The sequence below is a fragment of the Salvelinus namaycush genome, chromosome 21 (genome assembly GCF_016432855.1).
Source record: "Salvelinus namaycush isolate Seneca chromosome 21, SaNama_1.0, whole genome shotgun sequence".
Classification (NCBI taxonomy): domain Eukaryota; kingdom Metazoa; phylum Chordata; class Actinopteri; order Salmoniformes; family Salmonidae; genus Salvelinus; species Salvelinus namaycush.
In genome coordinates, this window is record NC_052327.1 from 7,357,937 (window position 1) to 7,381,787 (window position 23,851).

The 23,851-nt window shown below is 44.0% G+C and overlaps 1 protein-coding gene across 1 annotated transcript in view; it reads right to left on the reverse strand.

Moving 5' to 3' along the window:
- Positions 1 to 957: 957 nt before the first annotated feature.
- LOC120066035 (forkhead box protein O1-A-like) overlaps positions 958 to 23,851 on the reverse strand; it is a 71,014-nt gene continuing 48,120 nt past the window's right edge. The window contains exons 2-4 of the mRNA XM_039017100.1: positions 3,618 to 3,809; positions 1,858 to 3,332; positions 958 to 1,676 (exon numbers count right to left, since the gene is read on the reverse strand). Of these exons, the coding sequence (XP_038873028.1) occupies positions 1,893 to 3,332; positions 3,618 to 3,809 (1,632 nt within the window). The 3' untranslated portion in view covers positions 958 to 1,676; positions 1,858 to 1,892. The remainder of the gene's footprint in view (positions 1,677 to 1,857; positions 3,333 to 3,617; positions 3,810 to 23,851) is intronic.

Sequence of the window (23,851 nt, forward strand, 5' to 3'; positions counted from 1 at the left end):
GAACTCTTTGGCCTGAATGCCAAGAGTCACGTCTGGAGGAACTTGGGACCATCCTTACAGTGAAGCATGGTGGTGGCAGCATCATGCTTTGGGGATGTTTTTCAGTGGCAGGGACTTGGAGACTAGTCAGGATCGAGGCAAAGATGAACTGAGCAAAGTACAGAGAGATCCTTGATGAAAACCTGCTCCAGAGCGCTCAGGACCTCAGACTGGGGCAAAGGTTGACCATCCAACAGGACAACGACCCAAGCACACAGCCAAGACAACGCAGGAGTGGCTTCGTGACAAGTCTCTGAATGTCCTTGAATGGCCCAGCCAGAACACGGACTTAAATGTGATCGAACATCTCTGGAGAGACCTGAAAATAGCTGTGCAGCAATGCTCCCCATCCAACCTGACAGAGCTTGAGAGGATCTGCAGAGAAGAATGGGAGAAACTCCTCAAATACAGGTGTGCCAAGCTTGTAGTTGTAACGCTGGGAGTCGGAACGCAAATTCAGGGAGTGAATCATTTAATAAATAAATGAAAACGTAATACAAAACAAGAAACACGAACAACGCACAGACATGAAACTGAAACAGAAACAATAACACATGGGGAAGGAATAAAAGGAAGTGACATATATAGGGAAGGTATTCAGGGAAGTGATGGAGTCCAGGTGAGTCTGATGATGCGCAGGTGCGCGTAACGATGGTGACAGGTGTGCGCCATAATGAGGAGCCTTGTGACCTAGAGGCCGGAGAGGGAGCACACGTGACAGTAGTGTCATACGCAAGAAGACTCGAGGCTGTAATCACTGCTAATGGTGCTTCAACAAAGTAATGAGTAAAGGGTCTGAATACTTATGTAAATGTGACATTTCAGTTTTTTTATTTTAAACAATTACAGAAATGTCAAAAAAACTGTTTTTGCTTTGTAATTATGGGGTATTGTGTGTAGATTGATGAGGGGGCAAAAAACTATTTAATCCATTTTAGAATAAGGATGTAACGTAACAAAATGTGGAAAAAGTTGCGTGGTCTGAATACTTTCCGAATGCACTGTATGTTTGAAGTATAGTCACATATTTACAACGATAATATCTTATTCAGACATAATATGTCAAACTCTTTTTGACAACCTTGTTGAAAAGCACCTTGAAGGGTGGGACAGACCCCACTTGAATGCGAAATAGAACCCACTTCATTCCAGTTGTTTTTGAAGTGCTAAAACCAGCCCTGATTTTGAACATAAAAAAAATAAATACACGCTCGCAAAAAACATAATGTGAGATCCAAAAAACTCAAATAACATACTAAACATTTTTTCACAAAAAAACATTGCTTTAAGAGTCTGTAAAATAAGTCTCCAGCTTCTTCCGAGTTGTTGAAGTGAGTGATGTTGTGCCGAGTCGAGTTGCTGCTATATTTACAAGGCTAACTTCAGACCAGCCTTTCCCTCCCAGTCTCAGCCAGCGAAGTCCCTCCGTACCCCTTGATCTTTACAAATCTAAAGGGTCTAGATATGTAAACACAGTTTAGTGATGGAGCTTCCACCTTATTTCTTCCACCTTTACATATCTGCAATGGATAGTGAGAGAATTGGGACGGGCTGATGATAGTCCTCTGGAGAGGGGCAATGGTTTCTTTAGACTTGTCCATTCTCTTAATGAAGGCCAGTGGAGAACGGTGAAAAATCTGAAAAATCAAAAATGTAAAACCATCAATAACTGCATAATTAATGTATTAAAAGATTTCAAAACCATTTACCATACATGGTTTGAGACACAATTTAATAGTAAATATATGATATTGATATGATATGATATATGATATTATATTTACACTGTTGTATTATATTTTATCTCTTTACACTAACCTGTCTGCTCTGAGTCGGAGAGGTGTGTGTGTGTCTTAGCCAGACACCCAGCTGTGTGTGGTGGTCTTCACCCCAACCCCCTGACTAAACCCCTGGGTGGTCACCATGGGGTCAAAGTTGAAGTCCAACGAGTCTCCATCCATCAGCGTGTCATGAAGAACAGACTCCATGTCACACTCAAACCTCTCGATGGACATGTCGTCTAGATCACTAGGCAGCCTCTCCTGATGATGGTGGTGGTGGTGATGGTGGGACTGGGGATGAGCAGAGCTGGGACCTGGACCTGGCCTCCCATAACGATTAGCACTGCTGCCGTAGCTGGGTGGAGGAGCTCCGCTGTGGTGGGGACTGTGGTTGTGATGGCCTGAGACTGGGTGACCACCACCACTGTGGGGCCGCTGCTGTAGCTGGTGGATGTGTGTCCTGAGGCTGGCTAGACGGGCTGGGCCTCCAGCGTGGTTGAGGCTGGTCAGGGGAATCAGGCCACAGCCGTTCATGGAGGGCCGAGATAGGGGAGGGCACTGGCCCTGGCTGTGGAAAGGCTGCAGGTGAGGGTGAGGGTGTGGATTTTGAGTGTGAGACTGAGGGTGTTGTGGGTGTTGCTGAGGAGGGGGTCTCATCATCTTCACCCCTCCGTGCCCCCCCACCTGTCCCACCTGCCCCTGGCTGCTGTAGTTTGGCAGCATCCGCCCTCCTCCTCCTCGCCCTTTCCCTGACTGGGACACTACTGTCTCCATGGTGGGCATGGCCTCCCCACCACCCCCACCCCCACCACGGGGGTCAGCTACGTCAGAGGTCAGCAGCTCCTTAAGGAGCCCAGCAGGGCAGTTGTAATGGCTCCGGAAGGGTGCAAAGGACCCTGGAGGCTTGCTCTCTGGCAGCGTCTGCATGGGGATGGGGGAGAGATGCGGGCTGTTCATGCCTGGCCCAGCCTGGCCATAGAGGCACTTCCTGTAGTCCTGCTGTTGGGGTTGGGGGTTCATGGAGGGCGAGCTATAGGGGCTGTTCTGAAGCATGGAGGAGGGGGAGGACCGGGAGGAGTCGGGCCCGGACCCAGGCCCGCCACATACCACCAGCTGGCCTTGATTCTTGGGGGACAGCAGGTTGAGGTTGTCAAGGAGACTCTCCATGACATTCTCTGTTCCATGGTGACCATGATGATGACCCCCCATGGAGCCGGCCAGGCCCACTTCTGATAGGCTGGGCAGGGTGGCCATGGAGGTAATCTTAGGCCCCACCCCTCCAGGGTAGCCCATATGGACGTCGGCCTCTGATAGGTCGATGTCCTGTTCCAAGAAGGGAGAGCGACGGCCAGAGAGGGTGGAGGCGTCGGAGGAGGCACGCGTCCGGAAGGTAGTCCAGGCCTCGAAGTCATCGTTGCTGTGGCTGTGGGAGTTGGGGCTGCCGAGCCACTTGGAGTACTGGGAGCCTCCCGGACTGTCTGCACCCCCAACTACCCCGTCCTGGAGAGCCACCTGGGGAGATGGGAGAGGGACAGAGGTGAGCTCAGGTAGACAAAGGTACACAGGTGGACAGGCCACTGACACAAAGCTGACAGACGTGCAGAACAACTCTGCACAGTAGGTAAAAGTAGAGATTGTTTTAGTTTCAGCACTTTGTGGCACCTCATATTAACCTAGAATGGTCTAAGTGATGAGCCCCAAGCCTATTCACTTTTCCATATTGACAAACAAACACTGTAGAGGTGCTGAAATACAGATACTGATAGACAGTGTATGTACTGTTCTGCTCCTTCCTACCTTCTTCTTGGCAGCCCGCCCTCTGCTCTTGGTAAACTTGCTGTTGTTGTCCATGGAGGCAGCTCTACGTCGGGGGGACTTCCCGCTCTTACCTCCCTCGGGGTTCAGCATCCACCAGGAGCTCTTCCCCGTCCCCTCATTCTGTACACGGACAAAGCGACTGTGGAGGGACAGGTTGTGGCGGATGGAGTTCTGGAGGAGAGAGGGAGGGAGAGTTTTGATTTAACATTAACATCGACATTGGTAAAAACACCATTCAGGCTTTACTTGTCTTCAACATTTCAGGATATACTCTATACTCAAATAAAGTCTGTCCTCTGATTTCCGATGATGGTGTAACTTTGTCTTCCTCCCCAGTATTCTTCCATTAACCTGTTTGGGCTGCAGGGGCAGTATTGAGTAGCCTGGATAAAAGGTGCCCATTTCAAACGGCCTCGTACTCAATTCTTGCTCGTACAATATGCATATTATTATTACTATTGGATAGAAAACATTCTCTAGTTTCTAAAACCGTTTGAATTATATCTGTGAGTAAAACAGAACTCATTTTGCAGCAAACTTCCTGACAGGAAGTGGAAAATCTGAAATCGATGCTCTGTTCTAGGGCCTGCCTATAAATGTCCTTGATATATATCAGTATACATGCACTTCATACGTCTTCCACTAGATGTCGACAGGCAGTGAGAGAAGAAATGGAGTGTATAACTTGATCTGGGGTCGAATAAAAGCTCTTTGTATGACGTGTCACCAGTTTCCTGTTTTCTGGAGAGCGCGTGAAGGGACCTGGTTTTGCCTTCTGTACAGCTGTCGTTATAGACGACTAATATCTCCGGCTTTGATTTTATTTGATACATGTGACAATATCATCGTAAAGTATGTTTTTTCAATATAGTTTTATTAAATTATTGAAATTTTTTCGGGACGTTAGGCGTGTTGCTTTGTCTGCGTATGTTCAGGAAGGAGAGCTTCGCGCCACTTTGCTAGCTTTCTGTGCTAATTGACTGGAGAAGAGGACATTCTAAATCCAAACAACGATTGTTCTGGACAAAGGACCCCTTGTACAACATTCTGATGGAAGATCATCAAAAGTAGGACCCATTTTATGATGTTATTTCATATATCTGTCGTACATGTGTACTAGTAGTTTGCGGCCAGGTTTTGGGCACGCTCTCGCCATAACGTAAACTGCATATCGTAATGAAGTTATTTTTAGAATTCTAACACGGCGATTGCATTAAGAACTATTGTATCTATCATTTCCTATACAACATGTATTTTTTAGTTATGTTTATGAATAGTTATTTGGTCAGAATATGTGAGTGTCAGAAAAATATCCGGACGTTGTGGGAAAAAGATGCTACGTTAGCACAATGTATAACCACTGATTTCAGCTCTAAATATGCACATTTTCGAACAAAACATAAGTGTATGTATAACCTGATGTTATAGGACTGTCATCTGATGAAGCTTATCAAGGTTAGTCAAAAATTATATATCTTTTGCTGGTTTGTTACGATCGCTAACTTTTGCTGCTGGGGAATGGCTTGTGTTTCTGGCTATTGTGGTAAGCTAATATAATGCTATATTGTGTTTTCGCTGTAAAACACTTAAGAAATCGGAAATATTGGCTGGAATCACAAGATGCCAGTCTTTCATTTGCTGTACACCATGTATTTTTCAGAAATGTTTTATGATGAGTATTTAGGTATTTGACGTTGGTGTCTGTAATTACTCTGGCTGCTTCGGTGCCATTTCTGACGGTAGCTGTGATGGTAGCTGCAATGTAAAACTGATTTATAGCTCAAATATGCAAATTTTTCGAACAAAACATAGATTTATTGAATAACATGTTATAAGACTGTCATCTGATGAAGTTGTTTCTTGGTTAGTTTGGTTGGTTCTTGGTTAGTTAGGTTGGTTTTGTGCATGCTACCTGTGCTGTGAAAAATGTCTGTCCTTTTTTGTATTTGGTGGTGAGCTAACATAAATATACGTGGTGTTTTCGCTGTAAAACATTTTAAAAGTCGGACATGTTGGCTGGATTCACAAGATGTTTATCTTTCAAATGCTGTATTGGACTTGTTAATGTGTGAAAGTTAAATATTTCTAAAAAATATATTTTGAATTTCGTGCCCTGCACTTTAGCTGGCTGTTGTCATAAGTGTACCGACCTCGGGCTTGCAGCCAGAAGAAGTTAAATAATCCATATCTAACCTGACCTAATGTCCCTACGAAACACTAAATGGTGTGACATGTCAGTGTGTATTTGAGGAGACAATTCCAACTACTTGTCGATCAAGTGTTGCCTCGTTACGCCACACACAAACACCACGTCACACACATACGTAGACACGCACGCATGTGCACACACACGTGCACACACACACATCCAGAGACCACACAAGGGCTGCCACAGTCCCAGCCACTCAATATGAGCTACATAGGTAAGGCATGGCCTATTGGGCTTGAAAAGGAAAACTCATTTGCCATTATTTCATATGAGAAGGAGGTGGGAGTGAAATCAAAATAAACAGGCCAGACGGACAGACGGACAGTGCCCTGCTCTACGCTACATGTATATACACACATCCTTCCTAATGATGTTTTGTCTAGCCAGCTTTATCCACCCTGATGTGACCTTTTGGCAGAACCCCCACTGGGCCTCTTTGGTGAGGGGAGGGAGGGAGTTAAAAAAATATTATTTCACCTTTATTTAACCAGGTAGGCCAGTTGAGAACAAGTTCTCATTTACAACTGTGACCTGGCCAAGATGAAGCAAAGCAGTGCGACACAAACAACACAGAGTTACACACGGGACAAACAAACGTACAGTCAATAACACAATATAAAAATATATATACAGTGTGGACAAATGTATTAAGATTAGGGAGGTAAGGCAATAAATAGGCCTCTGACAGCTGATGCTTAAAGTTAGTGAGAGAGATATAAGACTCCAGCTTCAGTTATTTTTGCAATTCGTTCCAGTCATTGGCAGCAGAGAACTGGAAGGAAAGGCGTCCAAAGGAGGACTTGGCTTTGGGGATGACCAGTGAAATATACCTGCTGGAGCGCGTGCTATGGATGGGTGCTGCTATGGTGACCAGTGAGCTGAGATAAGGCGGGGCTTTACCTAGCAAAGACTTATAGATGACCTGGAGCCAGTGGGTTTGGCGACTAATATAATGCGAGGGCCAGCCAACGAGAGCATACAGGTCGCAGTGGTGGGTAGTATATGGGGCTTTTGTGACAAAACGGATGGCACTGTGATAGACTACATCCAATTTGCTGAGTAGAGTGTTGGAGGATATTTTGTAAATGACATCGCCGAAGTCAAGGATCGGTAGGATAGTCAGTTTTACGAGGGTATGTTTGGCAGCATGAGTGAAGGATGCTTTGTTGCGAAATAGGAAGCCGATTCTAGATTTAATTTTGGATTGGAGATGTTTAATGTGAGTCTAGAAGGAACGTTTACAGTCTAACCAGACACCTAGGTATTTGTAGTTGTCCACATATTCTAAGTCAGAACCGTCCAGAGTAGTGATGCTAGATGGGCGGGCAGGTGCGGGCAGTGATCGGTTGAAGAGCATGCATTTACTTTTACTAGCATTTAAGAGCAGTTCGAGGCCACGGAAGGAGTGTTGTATGGCATTGAAGCTTGTCTGGAGGTTTGTTAACGCAGTGTCCAAAGAAGGGCCAGAAGTATACAGAATGGTGTTGTCTGCGTAGAGGTGGATCAAAGAATCACCAGCGGCAAGAGCGACATCATTGATGTATACAGAGAAAAGAGTCGGCTCGAGAATTGAACCCTGTGGCACCCCCATAGAGACTGCCAGAGGCCCGGACAACAGGCTCTCCGATTTGGCGCACTGAACTCTATCTGAGAAGTAGTTGGTGAACCAGGCGAGGCAGTCATTTGAGAAACCAAGGCTGTTGAGTCTTCCGATAAGAATGCGGTGAAAGCCTTGGCCAGTTTGATGAAGACGGCTGCACAGTATTGTCTTTTATCAATGGCGGTTATGATATTGTTTAGGACCTTGAGCGTGGCTGAGGTGCACCCATGACCAGCTCGGAAACCAGATTGCATAGCGGAGAAGGTACAGCGGGATTCGAAATGGTCAGTGATCTATTTGTTAACTTGGCTTTCAAAGACTTTAGAAAGGCAGGGTGGGATAGATATAGGTCTGTAACAGTTTCCGTCTAGAGTGTCTCCCCCTTTGAAGAGGGAGATGACCGCGGCAGCTTTCCAATCTTTAGGGATCTCAGACGATACGAGAGGTTGAGGCCGATATGTAAAGCTTATTAAAGAGCAGTGATACTATCAAAAGCAGTGTGCGGGTTTCTTCTTTTTTCTCACCTTACGCCTGCGGAAAATTGAAGTTTATAGATAGATTTCCCAAAGAAGCATCACTTTGTGCATGGATAGTAACGTTAGCAGCAGCAGGAGGTGGCGGCGCCAGGATGATGTGTAGCACACTGGTAAGTTGTTTATCAAGTTAACCATCTATTCTAGGTCATGTCAGGTAGCTAAGCTAACTTGCTAATGAACTGATTTCCAGTCCCAAAGAGAGAACTATGATGACTGGTCTAATTTCTATATTTCCTGACCTCAGATACACAGACCTGTGAAAGATGGTAAACCCTGACTGCGGCTAAAGGACCCAACGAAAGTCCCAAGTCCTGGAGAGACTGATGGGTATATCGCCAATGGGATATATACAGTAAACTACTGGTTTAATGTTGTAATTGGTTGTAAGGAATACAAAAATACTCTTAAAAGAAACAATGCATAGACCTAGAACATGCATGGCGATCTAGCTTCCGGGTGTTCAGGTTTCTGCTCCAGACCATCCCTGATATTCTGCTTATTATTTGTATTAGACACTATTATTTGAACTATTCAATATTCTCTTGTTTTGGAGTAAGATTCATGTCTAAACCCACTAACGATTTACATAGACGTTCTTTGTATGATATGAAATAAAGTGTTTAATTAAGTATAGTGGATTTTTTGGGTCATTGAACATTCACTGTTTCTGTTTTATTTGGTTGTCACTCACTCTCGTTTTGTGTGATGATATTGCACAGATTTGCAGCTGCAGCTGATGTCCTTGATCATTGCTGGGGTTGTAACAATCCCTGTATGGCTAACCTAGGATGCAACCCCGGTCCACGACAGCACTACATACCCACAAAGCAGCGTCTATTACCTTGATCTTGGTTGGGCTAGGATAACAGTACCTTAGGTCTCAGGGCGGGTGACATCACCACACCATGGCTACTAGGGCATTCTCACTTTGTCTTTCCTTGATTATTTGCATCCTATCTCCTCAACTGTATTGTATTGCAACTGTATTGGAGGAGAAGGTACAAAGTCCCTCCCCTCTGACCTTCTTCTCCAATGGGTTTTTAGAAGGAGACTAGGAGAGGATACGAGTAAGGATGAATTGAGAAAGAGCCTAGCACTCACCTGTCAACTAGCTCACATGTGATACACACTCAACCCTCTTCTACACTCACTGACCTCGTCCTCCTCCGCATCAACCTCAGCAGCCAGCAGAGCAGACTGTGTGAACTGAGTCAATCTAGCACCCACATAATTAATTTTGTGGGTATTTAATTCTGCTACGTTGACTCTGATCACACGGTCGGTGGCTGAGTTATACTGTCGCTGGCGTAGGAGGAGGTGAAAGGGTTGTGACTGTCGTGGGAGGTGAGCTGCATGTGAGTTCTAGTAGTCAATGTAATGTGATGTCATCCCCCTTGAGACTTGAAGTAGTGTATCCTCCTGTCTATCATGACGGTGTCTATATTTTAATACTGTAAGCATCTCGGCTGCGGGAGGATCTCCTCCTGCAACTTTGCACCGATTTGTTTCATTCTGCTACACTCATTGTCCTCCTTCTCCAGTGGTTAGCATGCTAGCTACAAGTGTCATTTGATTAGGGTTTGTGTCCTGGCCCAGTCAGCCATACAAAGATGGAACTCACACATTACTACATAGCTGCTTTGCAGCCCATGTAAAAGTTACCCTTCACTGTGGTCACTCTCCAGGGGATTTTTCTCTTGCCTCCACTATCCGTGCTCTACCCTTTTGGTTACAGTGGATGTGAGATTATTTACGGCGTGCATGCCCAATGCAGACATGATGGGATTAGTATTGGCCTCGTGGGCATGTCCAATGCACTTATACATGTGGCTTGTCATTTCTATACTGAAACAGCAAATCCTCACACATTGTTTACATTTTGCTGAGACGTTTTTTCCATTTGAAATTTTACTACTAGATATAGGAAAGGCACTTACACATCTGAGATAACCTGTGTATGTTAATCATTTGCTAATAACTTGAAAGACAAGAAAAGTCTGATTGATAATGGCAATATCAGTGTTTTTTATTCATTAGACAGTTAATGAGGCTAACCATGTTGAAGGACACCAGACTTGACTCCTACAGCTACTGGACATGCCATCATGACATGGATTAGTGCAAGCCCTAGCCTTGTAATGAAGGTAGGTCTTAAGGATGACTTTCTCAGTACAGAGACATTATTAGCAAATGTCACTATCATGAGGGTGTGCATAAAGGAATATTTTAAGGTTAATTTTATTTCATTTCAAAATACATGATGGTTGAAATAAAGTTGCAATTTGTTTGCTTCGTGTCATGCATCATCCTGGTGTAATTAATATGCAGTTCAACGTTATCACCACAAGGTAACAGCGCTAGCATTGGTATTATAAGCTTTACTACATGTAAACCAACAACTAGCTTGGTCTCGTAACGTGACATTTATAATACATGCCTAGCACAAGCTAGCGGTTCATTAAAACTACAGTATGTTTCTTAATTGAAACTAAGTGGGCAGTACACCTGGTTAAAATATAGTTGCGTTTTGGAGGAAGCAGATGAAGAGCTAGGAGAGAGATTGGTGAGGGGGAGAGAGAGAGGTCGATAGTGGGGTAATTACTGCTGCTAGCTAACTTTGATGTAGCTAAACAATGTGGCCGTTAAACATTGGACTCGTATGCTAGCTACATTTAGTTTAGTTATATTGTTGGCTGTTGTGAGATAAATTCATCTATCTAGCTGGCTAACAAGGTAAGCTGATCTTTGTCTACCTTCACAATGCGAGCTCTGGTTATTTGCTGTGCTACCCAAATGTAACACCATCAGATTAAACGGATAATAAATGGGAAATAAACATTTTCTGATGATTTTGTTTAGTGGATCTGGTAGCAACAAGTCAATGTGTGTATATAATTAATTTGTTACATTTTGGGGTTGGATCAATAAGTATTAACTTATAATTTTGTGCTAGTTTAACAGTTTTAACTTTAGACCGTCCCCTCGCCCCGACTCGGAGCATCGTTACCCATCATTACCCATCGCTCCACAAAAGCCGCGGCCCTTGCAGAGCAAGGGGAACCAATACTTCAAGGTCTCAGAGCAAGTGACGTCACCGATTGAATGGCTATTAGTGCGCACCACCGCTAACTAGCTAGCCATTTCACATCCATTACACTCACCCCCCTTTCGACCTCCTCCTTTTCTGCAGCAACCAGTGATCCGGGTCAACAGCATCAATGTAACAGTATAACTTTGGTCCGTCCCCTCGCCCCGACCCGGGCGCAAACCAGGGACCTTCTGCACACACCAACAACAGTCACCCACGAAGCATCGTTACCCATCGCTCCACAAAGGCCGTGGCCCTTGCAGGGCAAGGGGAACCACTACTTCAAGGTCTCAGACCAACTAACTAGGTAGTTAGCAAGTATGGTGAGCTGCAGGATTGGATGTTTACTGGGGAACGTCTTGGTTGCGCTTGCATATAGAACATGTTATTGTTGTGACAGTTGAAAAGGTCTAGAACCTTGTTTACAATCTAAAAATATGTGTAGATCTTTGAGGTGTGCACTTTGAACCAGAGAGGGAGGGGAGGTGCTAGTGCTAGCCTTGCGGTGTGATTTAAAAAGAAACAAAACAGAGAGCAAAATAGTGGGGGGTTTTACATTTCAGTCACAGCACACATACACACGAATATGCATACACACACAACCAATGGTTGTAATCCTTTTCACAATAGCTCTGAGTAACACGTTTCCTGTAGAGCTCCACCCTGTTTCACCTGTACAACCCTCTCGCACTCATCTATCAACTCCCCCTCAGACACACACGCATGCACATGCGCGCAAACACACACCCTAACTGCCAACACCATCAAACAGAGAAAATAGAGAGAAAGAACAAAGGGAGGGGAAAATATCAAAAAAAGGTTTTCTTTTTACAGGCGGGCCGGGCAGCATTACAAAAGACACCCAGAGAAACAGTTTGAAGAGCTCAGTAAATGACAATGGAAATAGTTCCCCACACAAATCGTTTCTCCGTCAAAAACACAATGAAGAACATAACTGACAAAAGTATAGCTAGATGACAGTAAGTTGAGTTACAATCTCACAACCACATACACTACCGGTCAAAAGTTTTAGAACACCTACTCATTCAAGGTTTTTTCTTTATTTTTACTATTTTCTACATTGTAGAATAATAGTGAAGACATCAAAACTATGAAATAACACATATGGAATCATGTAGTAACCAAGAAAGTGTTAAATAACTCAAAATATATTTTATATTTGAGATTCTTCAAATAGCCACCCTTCACCTTGATGATAGCTTTGCACACACTTGGCATTCTCTCAACCAGCTTCATGAGGTAGTCACCTGGAATGCATTTCAATTAACAGGTGTGCCTGCTTAAAAGTTAATTTGTGGAATTTCTTTCCTTCTTAATGCGTTTGAGCCAATCAGTTGTGTTGTGACAAGGGTACACAGAAGATAGCCCTATTTGGTAAAAGACCAAGTCCATATTATGGCAAGAACAGCTCATGTAAGCAAAGAGAAATGACAGTCCATCATAACTTGACATGAAGGTCAGTCAATCTGGAACATTTCAAGAACTTTTAAAGTCTCTTCAAGTGCAGTCACAAAAACCATAAAGCGCTATGATGAAACTGGCTCTCATGAGGACCGCCACAGGAATGGAAGACCCAGAGTTACCTCTGCTGCAGAGGATAAGTTCATTAGAGTTACCAGCCTCAGAAATTGCAGCCCAAATAAATGCTTCACAGAGTTCAAGTAAAGAACACATCTCAACATTAACGGCAATGTTTTTCAGTCACAAGAGAATATACACTGTATGAAAACAACGTTATCGTTTTTTGGTGAAGTGACAATGACAGGTGAATAGTTAGTCCTATCTGGTGTATGTGACAATACAACTTTTTTTTCCTCTCTTCCAGCCCGACTTGGCTAGGCCAGTGGGTTTTGTGAGGTAAAATCTGATTAGCCTGGCTTTACTCAGAGGGGTTTGAGCAACACTGTCTCCACATGACTCACTTCCCTGCTGTGTGTGTGGCTTGAGTTGAGTTGAAGACAGTAAGTACTGGAGTAACCCTGCAAACAATAATGAGGCAGTAGGACGTCCCCGGGATATCACAAAATGGCCACCGAAAGTCATCAGGACTTTTTGTCATGGTTGCATGGAGGTTTTGCCTAGTTCCCAGTTTAGTCCCGGGGACATTTTTGAGACACTGTGTCATGGTCCCCTGGAGGTCTTTGTCACCTGATGGTGACAAAGAAACCCCCCCGCAAAATGTGTTATTTATTTCCCCAGGGCACACACACCCTAGTTTCATTTTACATCACCCCTTGTTACTCTTGCCAAGCCCATCAAGACCCTGATTGGTGAACCAAACTGATCCAGTCACACCCACAGCATTCAACACAATGTTTTCAACTTACATATTTGACACACATGACGTAGGTTTATTCATACGGTACGTATTACTCAACATGTCCTCGCCTGGGATTTGAACTCACAACCTCTTGATTCACAGCGTTCCAATCCACCTGCTACACCACCATGTCTGCATCAATGACTGATGGCCTTTTCCTACAAGTTTCACATCTAAGTAAATCTCAGCTCTGGTAAAAAATACACTGAAGAAAAACTATTACATTTATCATAGTGATTCAGGAGTAACATTAAAACGGAATAATAAGCCCCACCAACAACTCTACTGAAACCCCAAACTCAAATAGCTGAAATGAGTAAATTAAATCAGTGAGAGAATAGTCAGATTACCTGATAACTAAAATAGCAGTGCAGATGACATTCTTTTGCTAAGTGCAGAGATGTATTATAAGTAATGAATGGGGTTTGGGACACCTGGAACCATCACGTGACAAAAACCTCCAGAGGACAATGACAGAACGTCCAAAAAACTTTCAGGAGACCATGACACAAACGTCCCAAGAACGTCCTAAAAACGTCCTCGGGACAAACCGGGGATCTAGAAAAAACCTACCAAGAAAGTTCATGTGACCTTAAGGGGATCATAGCACAACGTCCCAAGAAAATCCTAAAAACTCCCCTGGGACAAACCGGGAAGTATATAAAGGTCCCCAGAGAATGTTGCCTTCGGACCATCCTGAGGACTAGTAAAATTAAAGTTGTGAGAACGTCCTAAAAAGGTCCTGACATGGTCCTCAGTGACACGCTGAGAACTTACAGGGAAGATCACAAAGGTCCCCCAGAGAACATTCGCTAGGGACTATCACTCAATGTTCTTAGAACAATCTTAATAAATGAAATAAAATGTCAGAACGTCATTGGGATAACATCACGTCGAAACCCTTAAGGGACCAAATGGGAACATCACCAAATGTCATCAGGACGTCCCCTGCTTGCTGGGAAGAGCTTAAAGAGAACGAATACACACACACACACACTCAATGACCACCGTTCTCTTTTTTTGTTCTAGCAAACTGTAAGGTCAGCAGAAGGATGTAAGGGGCAACGACAGCATATACTCAAGTTTTAAGTTCCAAAGTTGTATTGTCACGTGCACAAGCACAGGGAAATGCCTTTCTTGTATGCTCTTTCCCAACAATGCAGTAACCAATAACAGTAGTACTATAAAATAAAGTAGAACAAAAGCAGATGAGAAATAGAAATAAGAACACGAGAAAGGAAGTAAGCTACACTACATGACCAAAAGTATGTGGACACCTGCTCATCGAACATCTCACTCCAAAATCATGGGCATTAATATGGAGTTGGTCCCCCCTTTGCTGTTATAACAGCCTCCACTCTTCTGGCAAGGCTTTCCACTACATGTTAGAATATTCCATTAAGCCACAAGAGCAAAAGTGAGGTCGGGCATTGATGTTGGGCGATTAGGCCTGGCTTTGTGCACGGGGGCATTGTCATGCAGGAAAGGGCCTTCCGCAAGCTGTTGCCACAAAGTTGGAAGCACAGAATTTTCTGGAATGTCATTGTATGCTGTAGCGTTAAGATTTCCCTTCACTGGAACTAAGGGGCCTAGCCTGAACCAAGACAAACAGCCCCAGACCATTATCCCTCCTACACCAAACTTTACATTTGGCACTATGCATTGGGGAAGGTAGTGTCCACCTGGCATCCGCCAAACCCAGCTTTGTCCTTTGGACTACCAGATGGCAAAGCGTGATTCATCACTCCAGAGAACGCGTTTCCACAGTCCAATGGCGGCGAGCTTTACACCACTCTTAGTGTGCGGCTGCTCGGCCATGGAAACCCATTTCATGAAGCTCCCGACGAACAGTTCTTGTGCAGACGTTGCTTCTAGAAGCAGATTGGAACTCCATAGTCAGTGTTGCAACCGATGACAGACGATTATTGCACGCTACGCTTGCATGCTTCAGCCCTCGGCAGTCCCGTTCTATGAGCATGTGTGGCCTACCACTTCGCAGCTGAGCTGCTGTTGTTCCTAGACATTTCCATTTACAGTTGACTGGGGCAGCTCTAGCAGGGCAGAGATTTAACACATTGACTTGTTTGAAAGGTGCCACGTTGAAAGTCACTTAGCCCTTCAGTAAAGCCATTCTACTGCCAATCTTTGTCTATGGAGATTGCATGGGCGTGCGCTCAATTTTATACACCTATCAGCAACGGGTGTGGCTGAAATAGCTGAATCCACTCATTTGAAGCGGTGTCCAGATACTTTTGTATATAAACTCAGCAACAAAATAAACGTCCCTTTTTCAGGACCCTGTCTATCAAAGATAATTAGTAAAAATCCAAATAACTTCATAGATCTTCTTTGTAAAGGGTTTAAACACTGTTTCCCATGCTTGTTCAATGAACCATAAACAATTAATGAACATGCACCTGTGGAACGGTCGTTAAGACACTAACAGCTTACAGACGATAGGCAATTAAGGTCACAGTTATGAAAACTTAGGACACTATAGAGGCCTTTCTACTGACTCTGAAAAACACCAAAAGAAAGATGCCCAGGGTCCGTGCTCATCTGCGTGAACGTGCCTTAGGCATGCTGCAAGGAGGCACGAGGACTGTAGATGTGGCCAGGGCAATAATTTGCAATGTTCGTACTGTGACACGCCTAAGACAGCGCTACAGGGAGACAGGACGGATAGCTGATCGTCCTCGCAGTGGCAGACCATGTGTAACAACACCTGCACAGGATCGGTACATCCGAACATCACACCTGTGGGACAGGTACATGATGGCAACAACAACTGCCTGAGTTACACAAGGAACGCACAATCCCTCCATCAGTGCTCAGACTGTCCGCAATAGGCTGAGAGAGGCTTGTAGGCCTGTTGTAAGGCAGGTCCTCACCAGACATTACGGGCAACGTCGCCTATGGGCACAAACCCACCGTCGCTGGACCAGACAGGACTGGCAAAAAGTGCTCTTCACTGATGGTTGGATTCGCGTTTATCGTCGAAGGAATGAGCGTTACACCGAGGCCTGTACTCTGGAGCGGGATCGATTTGGAGGTGGAGGATCCGTCATGGTCTGGGGCGGTGTGTCACAGCATCATCGGACTGAGCTTGTTGTCATTGCAGGCAATCTCAACGCTGTGCGTTACAGGGAAGACATCCTCCTCCCTCATATGGTACCCTTCCTGCAGGCTCATCCTGACATGACCCTCCAGCTTGACAATGCCACCAGCCATACTGCTCGTTCTGTGCATGATTTCCTGCAAGACAGGAATGTCAGTATTCTGCCATGGCCAGCGAAGAACCCGGATATCTATCCCATTGAGCACGTCTGGAACCTGTTAGATCGGAGGGTGAGGGCTAGGGCCAATACCCCCAGAAATGTCAGGGAACTTGCAGGTGCCTTGGTGGAAGAGTGGGGTAACATCTCACAGCAAGAACTGGTAAATCTGGTGCAGTCCATGAGGAGGAGATGCAATGCGGTGCTTAATGCAGCTGGTGGCCACACCAGATACTGACTGTTACTTTTGATTTTGACCCCCCCTTTGTTCAGGGACACTTCTGTTAGTCACATATTTATGAAACTTGTTCAGTTTATGTCTCAGTTGTTGAACCTTGTTATGTTCATACAAATATTACACAAGTTTGCTGAAAATAAACGCAGTTGACAGTGAGAGGACGTTTCTTTTTTTGTTTATAGTGTATATACAGGGTCAGTGCCAATACCATATTTACAATGTGCAGGGATACTGGAGTGGTAAGATACATAATAATAATAATTTATTACATTCGTAAAATGTGCTTTTCATTATAGAAGAATATTCTCAAAGTGCATAAATAAAATAAAAAAGTATGAAATATACACTCAGAGGCCAGTTTTATAGGTACACCCATCTAGTACCAGGTTTGACACCCCTTTGCCTACAGAACAGTCTGAATTCTCCGGGGCATGTATTCTACAAGGTTTGGCGTTCAAACGTTTCTCAATTGGTATCAAGGAACCTAACGTGTGCCAGGAAAACATTCCCTGCACCATTACACCACCAGCCTGTACCGTTGACACCACACAGGATGGGGCCATGGACTCATGCTGTTTACATCAAATCCTGACTCTGTCATCAGCATGACGCAACAGGAACTGGGCTTGTTTTCTCCCACAGGACTGCTGCTGACTGGATGTTTTGTGTTTGTCGCACCACTCTGTGAACAGGGATATATGATAAACAGAGTAGCAGCAGCGTATATGATGATTATATGTGAGTGTGTGTGTGTGGGTGTGTGTAGAGTCAGTATGAATGTCTGTGCGTTTTGTGTGTGTGAGAAAATTAAGGGTGTGTTTGTGTTGGAGTGTCAGTGTGAGTGTGTGTGTAGAGTCCTGTGATTGTGCATAGAGTCAATATACACTACCGTTCAAAAGTTTGGGGTCAATTAGAAATGTCCTTGTTTTTGAAAGAAAAGCACATTTTTTTGGAACATTAAAATAATATCAAATTGATCAGAAATACAGTGTAGACATTGTTAATGTTGTAAATGACTATTGTAGCTGGAAATGGCAGATTTTTTTATGGAATATCTACATAGGTGTACAGAGGCCCACTATCAGCAACCATCGCTCCTGTGTTCCAATGGCACGTTGTGTTAGCTAATCCAAGTTTATAATTTTAAAAGGCTAATTGATCATTAGAAAAGCCTTTTGCAATTATGTTAGCACAGCTGAAAACTGTTGTGCTGATAAAAGAAGCAATACAACTGGCCTTCTTTAGACTAGTTGAGTATCTGGTGCATCAGCATTTGTGGGTTCGATTACAGGCTCAAAATGGCCAGAAACAAATAACTTTCTTCTGAAATTCATCAGTCTATTCTTGCTCTGAGAAATGAAGGCATGTGAGAAATTGCCAAGAAACTGAAGATCTCGTACAATGCTGTGTACTACTCCCTTCACAGAACAGCGCAAACTGGCGTTAACCAGAATAGAAAGAGGAGTGGGAGGCCCCGATGCACAACTGAGCAAGAGGACAAGTACATTAGAATGTCTAGTTTGAGAAACAGATACCTCACAAGTCCTCAACTGGCAGCTTCATTAAATAGTACCCGCAAAACACCAGTCTCAACATCAACAGTGAAGAGGCGACCCCCGGGATGCTGGCCTTCTAGGCAGAGTTGCAAATAAAAAGCCAAGTCAGACCAGAGCTCTGGTGGAGGCAGCAATACATCCTTCATCCACTGTTAAATACATACAGTTATTTGGTCATGGGTGATGCCCAGAGAGAGGGGTGTTGGACTGGGACGGGAGAGTAGGTGTGGAGGCCTGCAGGTCTGGGCTTCCAGGGAGGAAGCTGGAGTCTCAGGCCCAGGGAGAGGGAAGGCCAGGTGTGTGTGACACTGTCCTTCAGGAGAGCAGAGCAGGCAGCATCTGTGGAGGTTGGATGTTCTGACCCCCCTTTTTCTGGCGTACTGGGCCTCTAGTGAGTGGAGGGCTGGCTGAGGCCTAGAGCTAGGCGACTGGGTGAGTGACACTTTCCTTCTGGGGGGCAGAGTAAGTTCCGTGGGTCAGGGCAGGAAGCTGGCTGGATGGAGTGCCCCTCTCTGGGTCTCACCCTACAGTTACCAACGTTCGAACCGGACCTGCCCCCCCCCGGAACGCCTTCCCCCCACCTCCTCCACCCCTGCTATATTACACTTTATCCCAAAATGGATTTGATTATGGGAAAATGCACATCTAGACATGCTCTTGTGTGCCAGTTATTAACGGTTAAAGTTCAACTTGGGGGATGGGAGATTTGACCACCCCTGGCAGGCCGACGAGCCTGTGGTGTGCGGGGCTTATGTCGACAGACAGGCCTGTGTGGTGGTCAGGTACTCTGAGGCCCCCCCTCCCTGGGTCTCCGCCAAACCGGCCATGAATGCCAAGCTCACCCTCAAGGGCCCCTGGAACTATCCCCCCAGCTGCACCTGTTTGGTCACCAGGTCAGACCCGGCGCCAGGGGGCAGATGAAATCAGCGAGAGGGCTACATTTTGGGGGGTTCTTGCATTGGAATATCATACTACACCACAATAAACATAAAGTTGAAATGCAGAGACTCCGAGACCACTGAGTGCCTATGAAGTGACAGGTTGGCGTGAAATCTGTAGCCCATCTCCGCCACGCTGTGTCAGCGTAAAATAAGGGCATTCAAGTACAAGATTCAGCAGGAGGCATGCAGGTACAGTAGAGGTGCAAATGAGTGTTGGATGTATTTACACGGCGCTGGTGTTTCAAAGATGACGGTAATATTTACAAAGTTCTGACATCAAAATGTCAGCCATCAAAAGAAAAAGCCTCTCATCAGACAACACCTGTCTTAACCAACAAAGCACATGTGGGCTCTACCAGGCTCAGATACTGCCTCTCCTTACCCAAAACGTTACTACCTAGCTGGAACATCCTCAAATGGGCACTTAAAAACACTCTATATACAAAAGTATGTGGACACCCCTTCAAATTAGTGAATTTGGCCACACCCGTTGCTGATAGGTGTATAAAATCAAACACACAGCCATACAATCTCCATAGACAAACATTGGCAGGAGAATGGCCTTACTGACGAGCTCAGTGACTTTCACCGTGGCACCGTCATAGGATGCCACCTTTCCAGCAAGTCAGTTCGTCCAATTTCTGCCCTGCTAGAGCTGCCCCAGTCAACTGTAAGTGCTGTTATTGTGACGTGGAAATGTCTAGGAGCAACAACGGCTCAGATGCAAAGTGGTAGGCCACACAAGCACACAGAACCGTACCGCCGAGGGCTAAAGCGCGTAGCGCGTAAAAATCATCTGTCAGTGGTAACACTCACTACCGAGATCCAAACTCCCTCTGGAAGTAACGTCAGCAAAGAACTGTTCGTCGGGAGCTTCGTGAAATGGGTATTCTGGAGTGATGAATCACGCTTCGCCATCTGGCAGTCCGATGGACGAATCTGTGTTTGACGGATGCCAGGAGAAAGCTACCTGCCCCAATGCATAGTTCCAACTGTAAAGTTTGGTGGAGGAGGAATAATGGTCTTGGGCTGTTTTTCATGGTTCGGGCTAGGACCCTTAGTTCCATTGAAGGGAAATCTTAACGCTAGAGCTTACAATGACATTCTAGACGATTCTGTGCTTCCAACTTTGTTGCAACAGTTTGGGGAAGGCCCTTTCCTGTTTCAGCATGACAATGCCCCCGTGCACACAGTGAGGTCCATACAGAAAGGGTTTGTCAAGATCGGTGTGGAAGATCTTGACTGGCCTGCACAGAGCCCTGACCTGAACCCAATCAAACACCGTTGGGATGAATTGGAACGCCGACTGCGAGCCATGCCTGATTGCTCAACATCAGTGCATGACCTCACTAATGCTCTTGGGGCTTAATGGAAGCAAGTCCCCGCAGCAATATTCCAACATCTAGTGGAAAGCCTTCCCAGAAGAGTGGAGGCTGTTATAGCAGCAAAGGGGGACCAACTCCATATTAATGCCCATGATTTTGGAATGAGATGTTCGACGAGCAGGTGTCCACATACTTTTGGTCATGTAGTGTACATTTGGCCACACCTATTCTTGGCGCGCAGGCCAGGTATATCTATGCACGCTAAAGCGTGCACGTTCACACAACATTAAACATCACAGACAAACCGGACACATGCTCTCCAAACAAAAACAACAAAGAAATTGACAGTAAACTAGTAAATGCAATTAAATAAACCAAAAGTTATTTATCACAAGTATTGTGCAGTTTCTGAACTATCCAAACAACATTTCCACTTGGAGAATGAGAATGGTATGAATGTATATTATATTGAATTAATTATAAAAAGGGACAGTCTAGCTCTTGGGCTTTGGTGCAGCAGGCAGCCATTTGGGACCTGGATTCCCAGGTCCAGGGATCATAATACTCGAACCAGACTACGCAGCAAGCACTCTACCTGTTGAGAGTTCACTAAATCCGCCTCGAAACTTCCTCTAGAGACCGTAAACAAGGTGGCTTTCCACCAAGTGCACAGACTTGGAGCTCAGAGCGACAAGACCAAGGGTCCCCGACAGATTATCACAAAATTTGAACACTACCAACAAAAGAAGCTGATCAAAAGCAGGGGAAGGGAGCTTAAAGGGACCAAATTCGGTCTCAATTACCAATTTCCAAGGGAGATAAACGAATGCCGTAAAGGCAACAGAGGGAGAAGGGCAAGCGTGCCTTTCTCATTGTGAACAAACTCTTTATAGATGGACAGCTCTTCCGAGACAGCTCCATAACACCGTGGCTGTACTAAATTCTACGGGGACATCAGACTCCAGAAAAAATAATGGGGACTGTAAAAATATCTGAACACTATGAAGTTGATACGTGCACACACACTCAATTACACGCTCGCTTACGGTCACATACACACACACACACACTTGATCTCTCACTCTTATCTCACTCTATCTTCTCTCCTCTCTCTCTATTGTTGAGGACTTTCCTATAATTTAATATGTTTTTTGGTTGCCTATTTTTTGTATGTCTTTGCCTACATGTTTATCTATGTTTACAACAATCAGAACAAGGATATTGGGAAATAATAACCTATTGTACGAGATACATTTGTACTGTAGTGAAGCCGTCTCTAGAGTAATGCACGGTCTCTTTCATAATCATGTGAAACGTCAATTGCTATGGAAATACTGGAATGCTTTTTTCTATGAGAGTTATGTTTAATGTAAATATGATGCAACTATGATGGTGATACGATAACGATTACAATTATCATCCTGAATATTAAGGCTATACTCACTTCATGTTACACACATAGACAATCAACAACGCAAAATGGCTGGGTTATTATTTATTTAGACATCACACATTATAGTCTTACTCATCCTGACATCTAATTGGCTTTCACATAACTCTTACAGAATTTCCACGTGGATGGGGATATTGGAAATGTAATCAAAGCCCCCTTATTGTTTGGGATACCTTGAAATGTACTGTACCTTCAGATGTCATTCAGAGGTCATTCAATTCAATACGTATCAATAATAAAAAAGCAGTTCCTGTCTAAAGAGACAAGACTAAAAAGGAAATCCATGAACTAATAGTACAGGTAGATAGCAATGAAAACTGTAGTATGGAGATACAAAATAAGTTAGAGGAAAAACAAAAAGAACTGGAGGAACTTATTCAAGAACGATCTAATGTAATCTATTAAATCTTGCTGAATCTCCAACACAGGAACACAACCAAAAATAATTTGCAGACTCTTTACTAAAGACAGAGTCATCTATGATTCTCCTAATTATATTTTAAAAGAGAAAGCTAAATATTTTAAATAGATGTTATCTTTTCTGTCTCATCCTCACCCTCTAAATGACAATCAGTGTAAGGAATTCTTTCCAAAGGATTATAAAAAATGTACAAATGTACAAAAAGATCATTATATCTTTTTGAGGCTATTAAATCCGTTTAGTCTGGAAAAAAACCAAGCTTGATGATATTCCGGTAGAGGTATATAAAGCCTTTTTTGATATGCTAAAAGCTCCATTATTAGCTTGTTTTAACTACTCCTATAGAAATGGTAGTCTATCAGGTACTCAGCAGGAAGGTCTGATTTCTCTATTATTAAAACAAGACCCTGATGGCAAATATAAAGACCCAGTCCATCTAAAAAATGTGAGGCTTCTTACACTTCAATGTTGTGATGCAAAAATATTTGCGAAATGCATAGCACTCAGAAATAAAACGGTTTTACCAGGTATTGTTCATCCTGATCAGACAGGTTTTGTACATGGATGATACATTGGAGATAATATACGACGACTACTAGAAATAATAGAACAACATGAAACATCTAAGAAGCCAGGCCTGGTATTTATAGTGGATTTTGAAAAAGCCTTTGATAAAGTAAGATTGGATTTAATTCATAAATGTTTTCAATTTCGATGAGTCTCTTATTAAATGGCCTAAAGTAATGCATAGCAACCCCAGGTGTAAAATAGTATATAGCAGCTACTTCTCAGAGAGTTTTGAATTGTCAAGAGGAGTTAAACAAGGGTTTCCACTGTCACCATATATATTCGTTATGGCCATCGAAATGCTAGCTATTAAAAGCAGTGCATATAACAACATTATAGGATTAGAAATCCAAGGCTTAAAAACAAAGGTGTCCATGTATGCCAATGTCTCAAGTTGTATATTAAGTCCGCAAGGTAGATCCGATTCTCATTGAAAATCTAAATAACTTTTCTGGATTCTCTAGACTAAAACCTAATTATGATGTGTACAATATTGGATCTTTAAAAAAATACAACATCTACATTACCCTGCAGTTTACCTATAAAATGTGCTGATGGTGAAGTAGACATACTTGGTATTCATATCACAAAATATATAAATGAGCTGGCTGAAGTGAGAATAGCCTAAGATGTTGGATAAGTAACCCCTGAAGAAACACGAAC